This window comes from Calliopsis andreniformis, chromosome 5 (genome assembly GCF_051401765.1).
Source record: "Calliopsis andreniformis isolate RMS-2024a chromosome 5, iyCalAndr_principal, whole genome shotgun sequence".
NCBI lineage: Eukaryota > Metazoa > Arthropoda > Insecta > Hymenoptera > Andrenidae > Calliopsis > Calliopsis andreniformis.
In genome coordinates this window covers 5,808,254-5,818,989 of record NC_135066.1, presented here as the reverse complement: position 1 = coordinate 5,818,989, position 10,736 = coordinate 5,808,254, and the positions used below count along the sequence as shown (strand labels likewise).

Below are 10,736 nucleotides of genomic sequence, written 5' to 3'. Positions count from 1 at the left end.
ATGGATACGCAAGGTAATTCTTATTCACGGAATTGAGGCTACGGTTCACGCACTGTGACTTTTTTAAGCTCCATGGAAGGCTTTTGTTGCGAGTCCCGCGACCTACTATTCATTGAAAATTATGTGCTGTGAACTGCTTTGCAGACTTTCGTGAAACAATGAAAGTAAGTCTCGATACTCGAGCTAATAATACCAGTTACGACGATTCCACAAATTCTAACGCTCTTTTATCAGGGAACAATTAATACAAACGTTTACTTTGGAAATGGGGAACATTATTCTGTATTATAAACACCGGTTATTGTGTATTATCGTGTAATGACTGAGTGACCTGGCTAATCTCTAAAACTGCGCAGCGAAATTCCCTCACCCTTGGTGTTTCGCAAAATGTGTACACGTGCGTGTTATCTTTGGGCAACAATTTACGCGAGCTTTTCTAGGTAACAAAACACTCCCATGGACCACCATACCTTTTGCAACGTGAAACATTTGCATCTGAAATTTCGCAAAACCGTCGACGTGTGTTGCTTACCAAGGATATTTAACAAAATCTCATAACACAAACGACCCCTGTTTAACATACGCTGCATGTAAATCTGTCCACTGTAAAATAAATGAATTAAAGCAAGGAACTTCTCAACAATCGTGATTAAATCTCTGTTCGGAATTCAGCTGATAAAATGCGCAGAGGTCTCGATAGAAATTCCATCGTGGCATAGTCGAACGAGTGAGAACAGTTAGCAGATAGGATTTTAACGTGAATTCATCGACTCGATTTAAACGCGTCCGCCATCCTTAAATTCGGAACGCGCTTTGGCAATCCACTCGACCAAAAAGAAAAATGTTTCTACGTCGAAAGAGAGATCAAACATGCCCGTATCCTGTCTGAAATTAATCGGTTCGATTTGCCCTGCAGTAACTTGGAAAAAGAATTGAAGAACGAGAGTCGGGATTCGGGTCGAAAGGATCCACCTGTCCTCGTTGCTGATGGGTCAGCGGGGAAATGTTTCCGAGGACTTACATATCGACATTTTAGGATGTGATACGTGACGACTTTAGTGGACGAGTGACTTGAAAATTGTTCGTGAACGAAGAGATGGCCTTGTGTCGAAGTCTAGAGACTATAAGGGATTTTCACTTCTTGTTAGAACTGTGCTGAGCTGATCAGGTTAATACCTGAAACAAGTGTTGACACAATAATAATTGTCAGTACATAGGGGTAAGTCCAATCAATTAATACATAATTATGTCCACTTCAGCCAATAATACGCTACGTTCAAAAATGCTTGTGAAATCAGGCGATCCTATCAACTGTAACCATATAGATCCACATTTTTTCAGACTGAACCTTGCTAGACCTGTATAGTTTATAGTATGTATACGCTCTGCTAGTTAACAGCAGCTCAAACTTCCCTCGATTCGAAGAAGGTCGACGAAGGAGGGCGGAACAGGACATAGATACGAGGAGGGAGGCGTAGTGAACGAAGATGCCTCTGTATAGAGTCGAAAAAGCGAGAGGAGAGACAGGGGGTTGGTCGATGCCGCAAGGTCGTTCAGTATCGACGGCCTTTCCCGATCCCCTTCTACAGGGCGTCTCGACCCAGCCAGAGTTTCCTTGCCCGATTCGATTTATTAAGATCTATACTCGGGTCAACGAGACGAGTCAGCAAAGAAACACATTCTCGCGTGGAGGGTAAGCGTACCATTGGGCAGATACATGTAACACTGTACATCGCCTAATACTGGACATTGGGTGTATCTTTAAGAAACGAAGCATTGGGTGTATCTTTAAGAAACGAAGCGCAAGAAAGTGACCAAGCTGCGAAAATAAAGAAGGGATTCAAATCAGCAGAATAAGTTCCAAGTCAGATACAGCGAGATAAGTAGAATGAGGTTTAAGGTAGACACAGAGAAATCAGTAGAATAGGATCCAAGTCAGATACAGAGAAATCAGTAGAATAAGCTCCAAGTTAGACACAGTAAAATCTTGTCTTACTTTAGCATGTAGAATCACCCTTAAAATTTCTACTTACTATCGATTTATACTGTCAAATGGAAGTTCATTGAAGATAGTAAATGTCCTAATACTTTTAGACGGGAGTATAACCAATGTCCAGTATTAGGTACACTTACTCTATTCACGTGATCGATGTCAAGCCAGTGCATTCGTTTCCACCTGCTGACTCGTCTCGTTGGTCAGACTATAAGCATTTTCACGTCGCGTTCGTTGCATAAAACACGAAGAAGAGGGGGAAAATGGGCGATTTCAAGGTCTCGTCCTTGGGTCGCCACCCTTCGACCGATCCTTTTGTCGCTGGGTGACCTATTTAGCACCTCGTGCCCCCGTACACCGTAGCCCATTTTTCAGGGTACGCTAGCACCAACCACCGACTCTTCGATTCGACGATTTATTAATCCTGCGTCTCGGTGCTGGCTTGTTTTTTTTCCCGTGAAAGAAATATATAACTTTGGTTTGGATCGCTGCACGACGTTCGCGTGGAAAAAGTATCTTTAGTGGAGGAAAATTCCTGGGGGCAGAGATGTATCGATTCTAGAAGTTTGTTTTTCTTTTCTTTTTTATGGGAGCGATATATGGAGGGGCTTGTAAAAATAATGACCTTTTAATAGAAACAAGGGAGCGGAGGTGAATATTTAATGGCTCAAAGGGAACAGTTTTGGGGAAACTTTTTGCAAAGGTCGTCTAAAGAGCACTTTGGGGTCACTATTTTTTGTGGAAGATAATTTTGGAAGTAAATACAATTTTTGAAATTCTATAGAAAATCTTTTTAACTCTATTCCCTTGAAAATTAATTATTTTTCTATTTTTCTTATCTGTTAAATTATCTTTCGAGAAGTAGGCATGTACCTATGTAAAACGTAATGAGATCTATTCAAAATGGCTTGAAATCTTCTGAAACGAGCTCCACGGTCCAGAGACTACGATTCCTATCATTTTCAGAGTAATATAATGGCACACAGTGAAAGAGAATACGATTATTATTAATTAGAACGGGCGAGCCGATTCGGGCAGAGGCGATGATTAAAAACACCTGTGCGCGCGAGTATCGATCGTCAATCGGTTTGTCATTAGCCTTAGCGCGGTTTCAGCTGAATTATTCGATTAAAGAACAGCTGAGCAATTTTTAAACCTGTCGCGCGAACGGAGACACGCGAGGCGGCTCGTTTTATCCATTATCCACGCGAGAATTATTCGCTCGCCGGAGATCGACGCGTCTTTTAACGAAGTTATCGTTCTCGTGATCGAGTATTCCCTTTTTTCATTCAATCTTCTAATAACCTTCGCCGGATGAGAAGAGAACGTAATTACGTTCCGGTAATATGCTAAGAACGTCGATCGCGATTCTTGTTCCTCGCGCATCAAGTGCTTTGAGCATCTGCTGTTTTTCTAAACAAACCTCAGGAAATATTTTTATTCTCAATTATATTTTATATTTGAAATTAGCTGAATATTATTAAGATATTTATGGAGCAAGCTTGAGATGAAGAAGGGAAATTAAATTCAGTGTGAGATTAGTGTGTTTTGTAGTTATTGATAGGAAACACTGAAAAAATAATATAATCACTGACTGAGTCATAGAGAGAAGGCTAATAATTTCTGTTTCGAAATTTCGAGAAAGTAACAATTTTTAACTACTTAAATTCTATGCTCCAAATCACACTCTCACAAATCTTCCTCTACTCACCACCTAATTTCGAATCCCCTCACAGGAAACACAGATGAAAACTTACTAAATCCTCCCTCAAATCTCCAGAAAATAGAAATCCCTAAGTATTTAAACCCCAAGCTCCGAACTCTTCCCAAGCTTCCCAAACTCTCCACCCTCAAACACACTATTTTCACCTCACGATCACCTTTGACTCCCCACGAGGCAATTTTCAAAAGAAAAATCAAAGCACGCCCTTGTCCGAATTTAACGAATCGCGAGCCCCATTACCCACGCAGTCAATCGCGCTGAGCAATCTTCCGTCAAAAATTTGTAACCTCGCCGCTCGTGGCTGCTCCGCAAAAGGAAAAATCCCCTTCTCTTTGGGGCGGCAAACGGATCCTCTAGATCGCGGTAAATGATTCCGTTTCTCGTTCGAGCAGCGATACGAGAGGGCCGAGGTGCGAGGAAGGGACTTTCGAGGAGTCTGGCGTGGGCGTGTGAGCGCCGTGTGCGGCGAACCAAAAAACGAGGGGGAGAAAAAAGGCGGACGGAAGGGACGGGGAGACGAAAAAATGCGCAGACCGAGGTGGATGCGATAGAAACAGGGGGAACGTGGAGCAGAGGAGAAGCGAAGAGAGGAGGAAAAAAAGAAAAGAACGACAAGGCCGCGTCTAATGAGAACTCGAGCGATTTTCCATCGGTTTTCCAGGCCGACGAAGGTCGCGACCGTGCCAGGGAAAATGAGACGTCCTCTCCACTGTTTCTCTTCCTTTCCCCGGCCTTTCTTTCTGGCCCAGCGTTTAAAGGCTGCGAGTAGGAGGATCCTTTCTGCGAGCGACGTTGACAGTGGCTCGAGGACGAAGAGAGAGAGGAGAGATCGCGTATGCGGGGACAGGGAAAAAAGCGAGAGAGCGAGAGGAATAATGAGCCAGGGCGTTGTTGTTATTACGTATGTACGTGTTGTTGGTCGGGTTCAACGTGTCTGGCATTGTTTCCTCTTTCAGCCGGCTCAAGGACAACGACAGACAATGGATCGAGCCGCCCCTCGTCTCGCTACGCCAACGCGCCACTTTCTGCGCGCCAAACTTTTCGAACTCGTGTGTCTGCCGAGATATGCGCGGGGAAATTGAATTTTGGGGTGGGGTTTTTATCTGAGTGGGGAGAGATCTCTTCTTTTATGCAGAGAATGAAAAACTATGGGGAAGGTAAAGGAAGTGAGATATGGAGAAATGAATGAGGAATAATGTGGTGAATTAGGGGGACTCATGGTCCCTTGCCTTTTGAGTGTAATGGATAATTTTTTGAGAGAGAACACTTACTAGTAGTGTAATACGATCTTACAAAATTTCGTATAATAAATCCTGACATGAAATAAAAAGTCTTTTTAACCAGATTATGTTTTACGTTTGAACTTATGGTAATATTGAATTTTCTTTTTCCCAAGAACTCTGCCTGTAGGTGTGAGTTCTTATTTTTATATTAACTATATCTACTGTAATAAACATCCTATCCTAAGAACGTCCCATACTTTTGTATCCCTCTGTACATAAAAAGCTACACGTATATGACAAAGACAATTCGATTGCGTAAACGTTGCATAAAATCGAAACAATAATCTTTCCTTTCATCATTCACGAGTACATACTTGAAGACACTTGTCCAGCCTATGATTAAATTCTGCTAAATAACAGTTCTCGATGTTCCGTCGCGTGCTACCAATAAGCAGGCAAATAATGCAATGAAAACAGTATCTCGTACGGTCACGAAGCTAGGCTTCTTAAATTGTCTGCTCGAACAGTTTCGGTTGCGTAATAAGTCGTATCAATTAGAAGCCGAGAAATTGCATATTATACGCGGTGCATAGGCTCGTTTATCCGTTGCCGTGCACTATGTTGCAATTCTTCGACATACGTCGCGAGTAAACAAAACGATCAGATTATGATAACGACAATGATGAACTTGAACTTGAACAGACAGCAGAAACAATTGTCGCGGTATTTATAACAGCGTTTAAATGCAGGCGCTTATTTTATACATATTTTACTTATTTCAAATAAGAATATATGTAGATATGCAAATTTATGAGGAACTCTGAGTCTTCTGTAAAAAATGCAAAATGATTAAAAGAGTGTAAGTAGAAATTGATATTAATGTTAGAACATATTCCAAAGAAAAATGTTTCTTCAAGTAAAGAAATATACAGTTTCTTGCTTCAAATAATTAACATTGAATATTCTAAATCTACTTATATCTAAAATCTCATCTATAGCTTTTTTGAATAATTTAAAATCCCTCCATAAATTCTGAATCACCCTGTACATGCATTTCTCTCACAGCCAAGCATGAAAAGAAATTCCCCATAGTTCAATATTCAAACCACTATCAAGGCACTCTCGAGGCTGGCTCGTAGGTGAAAACACCAGGTAACGAGAAACACAGAGAAGTGGCAATTACACGGTCACACCGACACGTATCAGCACAAATTCGCGCAACGTGTTCCTAAACAGCATAGCAGCGTAAACGTTCGCCTAACCGTGTCTGGATATACAAGTAGATACCAGCGTATCTAAGCAAACGAGCCCTAACCTGGTACCAAGATCACGTACAGCGTCGTTGTATCGTCGAAGAGGGAGCTTTTGTCTTATCTCAACCTTCCCACTTCCTGTCTTTCCCATTTTCGACTCCCATTTACGTTTTTTCTGCCTGTTACCCTAATTACTGCTAGACAGAGGTTCCTGTCCAAGCCATAGGTTCAAAGAACCCCCTTCACGTTTTCATTCCTTGAGATAACTATGTTGCTATTGTTTCTCAAACTTACCCCCACCTCTTCCCTTCCTCTCTCATCTTAATTCTTAGAGAATAGGTTTTAAACGCGTGGGTGGACGTTGAAATCTTGCAGATAGTATTCCACGATAACGTTTATTGTGCAACGCGCACACTGCTTGGGCAAACTATCGGAAATAGATTCAAGTACATGGACACGCATCGACGGTTTATTTCGAATTATGCATCGGCTCGCCTGTTCGGCAAGGTCGTCAGGCAGCCAGGCTCGCGGGGCGTTTGAACCGTGTTTATGTTTCTGAGTATTTTTGCATCATCGACTGTTCGGGGAACTTCCCCCTTGATTCGAGCGAAATGGATTCACGACTGGCTCGGCGCCAGACTTTGGGAGGAACACTTCGCGATGAAGGTGAAGCACGACTTCGAAGCCAAACGTTTCCATTTGGGAAATGGAATTGGTTTCTGGATTCGAGCTAGATTGACGGGCAGTTGTTGAGGGATTGAACTTCATGGTAAATTAAATGATTAATTGATGGCTAAATACAGAATAGTTTATACTCTTGAAGTAGTTAAAACTTCGTAGTGATAAAAAGAGGTATTAATTTTTCGTAAGAAATGTATAAGTACTGTTGATGGCACGAGCGAGGTTGTGCTAATTTTTATTTGTATCGTAAAGAGCTTAAAACAGCTGTAGTAGAGAATTTCAAAAGTATTTTAGGATTTTTTTAGATTAGTTAAAACTCCAAGGACAGTAAAAAAATGAGGTCTGCACTTTTGGACGTGTTATTCTGAACTACTACACTGGGCGAGAAATTTGTAGCATTGTTCTGTTTCAAAGAATTCTGAAACTAGAGAACGAAATTTCTAGCTCTTGTGAATAATTTCACATGCAAATTCGATAGACCTAACTATGATAAGACACCTCTGTATACTGTACATATCATCGTTTACAGAAAGACTGACGTAACTGAGATAAATACATTTGTTTCAAGAAAACCGGTTTCAAACGTTTCTAATCATTAACGTCGTTCCTTCGAGAATAAAGTTCCTTCGAAAGAAACAATCTTCCCCAGCAAATACGTTCCCCAAACGCGAAGTCCACCACTCAGACGCCATTTGTCCGTGTCCAGAGGGATAATACAGAAGCCATTCGAAGGCACACGGCGGGAGGCATAACCCAGATCACTTGATCGCGTTAAGTGCGTCGCGATGACAGTCCACAGGTCTGCGTGCTCGCTCCAAAGCCGAGACTTGTGTTGACCAATGCAGCAGGTCGGTCTGAAGCGAGTGAAAACGTTAGTGGTAACCGTCTAGATGATGTACATTCGTAGCCACTGTTGTTTCGTCTCGGTGATCAGCATAAATCGCGGGAAACGTAGCTCGATGAAAAACAGCGCGCGTTTTGACTGATCGGGCGAGAGGGGATTACTGATAGCGACATTCGCGCAAGAGAGAAATAAAAGCGGGTTACATGGGACGCTCAAGTTTCATATGCAAACGAATACACCTTGAGAAGTGTATGAAGTAGAAGACAGAAATAAATTTTTCTGTTTGGGGGGGAATAGTAGATATAAATATGTTTTATAAACCGTTTTACAATGGCAAGGGAGATTTTAGTCCAGAGACACTAGGTTTTGGTACAACAGCAGTAGTCTGTACTACTTGCTCCAAGCTATATACTTTCTATAAAAAGCTACCGACGTAAGGTGACATTTGAAATGTTGTGGCAGGGGAATAAAGATCTGGAGAGTTTTAAACGCGAGAAATTTCTGTGTCTGAAGGACGCTGAATAATGTTTATGTCCTAAGATTAAGAAAGTTTACTAATCTCAGGTAACCTTGGTGTACCTTGACATTGTCTAGTCTCGACTGACCCCAAGTGATCCTGCACTACGTTATATGACGAGTCACTGAACTAATCTCAAAAGTGCCTGTCATCTCACAAAGAAAACGACATAATGTTCTACTCGAGAAAGTGGGTGACCTTCTACTGTTCCTGAAACTACGTTTAATAATTTTGTTGATGAAGACACTATTGATCCCCTCGGTATTTCTGGAACGAAGGTGTAATCGTTTGTAGAATAAAACAAGACACCCTGTATATCGGTGCGTCACGTGTAAGAGCTATTGAATATTAAATTACATACAGACCGTACCATATTACTGGGAGTGGTCTCCCTGGTACAGATCCTCAATTTTCCACGTCGTTACGGTGCATTTATAGGGCGCAAATTTAATGTCGAAGGTACGATTGCACAGTTTCTTCTACGGCAGATGATTTTCCTAAAAAGGCTGGAGGACAAGAACGATGCGAGATAAAGCAAAATCTATATGAATAGAAGCGACCCAAGCGACACAGTTCCATAAGTAACATCATATGAATGTCAACAGTGTTAGATAAGGACTCCCAAAAAAGATCGTTCCATATTTATCAGCCATATTTTCTGCTATTTCGCAACCACACATTTTCTCGTACATTTAACTTCAAACATTACTCAACTCAGAAAATTTTTCAACCGTGCTGAAACGGAGTCTAGTTTCAGAGATTTTTTAATATGACCTTAAAACATCATAGAAAAATCACCCACTCATAGATGTTACTTAAGAAACTGAAATCTATTTGCTCCGACTGTGATTCAGAAATTGAAATTAAAAGAGAACACATCTTGCTGTACCTCTAAAAATAAAATAATTATCAAAACTCCTTCAAAATTAAATAGAACTACTGAAAAAGAAACATAGAAAGTCTCCTAAAGTTTTTAGAGCAAATGAAATTAGTGTCCAAAGCAGTCTGAATTAGTTTAGTCGCCAAAAGAGAACAAAGCTGTACACTCACGTAAAGCTACCCAAAAATACGACGAAATAAAAGAAAAAGAAACCTTCAATAAACAGTTCCAAGAGAAAGGAATTCCTCGAGACAACTGCAGACCTCGTGCAAGCACGAAAACGCGTGGGCTGGCTTTCGCTGTAACGTGACTAAATATCGATCGGGTTGGCAACGAAGGGTCTCGCCGCTTAAGCAGAATAATACAGTTCCAGAAATACTCCAACGTCCACGTTAAAACCGTCCTCGCGAACCATCTCGCTGCGATCACAATGTAGCAAGCGTCAATTAATCCCGCGAATCATCCAATCAAGACTCCAGCAGTAACCATCGCCCCCTATCACGAGAAACCATCGTTGGTCGTTAATCGCGCGATGCCGTAATTCACCTTCACCAGCGGGTCAGATGCCACAGCATGCCCAAGCGTGGCCGCTGACGCGTGTACACACGTACGTGCGGTCGCACGAGCCTCTACCCGTGCTCCTATCACGCGTGACGCAGAACACAGGCTCGCCACGCGTGGAAGACGAGCTGCCGCCGCATAATTTGCCGCCTGTTACGATGGGGGCCCTCGATACCTCGAAAAGAACGATCAAAGTCTAGCTCACGACGCGGCGGAGCTCGAGGCGGTCGTCGAGGCCCTCCCATTTGCCAGTCAAAGAGAATCTTTCAAACACCTGGCAAGGTCAGCCCGCGAAAGGGGAGAAAAGAAACGGTTATAAAGTTCGTGGCAGGGAGCGGTGGAAAACAGTACTCGCTTGGAAAGGTACGTTTAAGAAAAGAGAGCTCGCCGTGTCTCTGTGTCAACGAGAACGAAAGTGGGAAAAAGAGCGAGAGACTCTCAAGTGCAAGGTTGTGCGCTACGGTTTCAAGAGGCACTTGAGAATCTCTCGCTGGGATTCCTCTCCGAGGTGAAATTCCCTGGATCTTCTACGCTGAATCGTGACACGGGGAGCGTGCAGTCGATCGATAGGATGAATGAATTACAGAGGGTCTCTGTTTAAGAGTGACTCACATTTTCCCGTGATCCGCCATCCGGACGATGTCAGCAGGCCAAGCGCACGTCGTCGCCCTTTTTCCCTTTGCCCTCGCAGCTGCGTCCGCGGGGTCCCCGATGGCGAGGCGAGCGACTGCCGCTGCAGGAATTGGTCTCTGGTGGTGTGGAGCGCGGATATACGCCACAGCGATCACGAGGCGAGATTAGGGTACGTGCACCGCGGCATAGAGCCGGCCCCGAGTCGCGAGAAAACAAAAGTGACAGGAACGTGCCGCGTGCGCGACGCCGATTTGTTTCTATGGTTCACCGTCTGCCGCCTGTCTCGCTCCTTCCTTCGTGCCGACGAGCTCGCGATGTCGCGTGGAACAGCCGACTGCAGCCGCGATCGATTCGCGCCGCGACGCGAACGCGCAACACGCGCGTGCCACCGTGCGAGGAACACGCGTTTCGTCCTCGTCACACGCCGC

General features: G+C 43.2%; 1 protein-coding gene across 1 annotated transcript in view; it reads right to left on the bottom strand.

Annotated features, from left to right (window-relative positions):
- Mtd (TLD domain-containing protein mustard) overlaps positions 1-10,419 on the bottom strand; it is a 174,501-nt gene extending 164,082 nt beyond the window's left edge. The window contains exon 1 of the mRNA XM_076378273.1: positions 10,288-10,419. Within this exon, the coding sequence (XP_076234388.1) occupies positions 10,288-10,307 (20 nt within the window). The 5' untranslated portion in view covers positions 10,308-10,419. The remainder of the gene's footprint in view (positions 1-10,287) is intronic.
- Between the last annotated feature and the right edge of the window lie 317 nt (positions 10,420-10,736).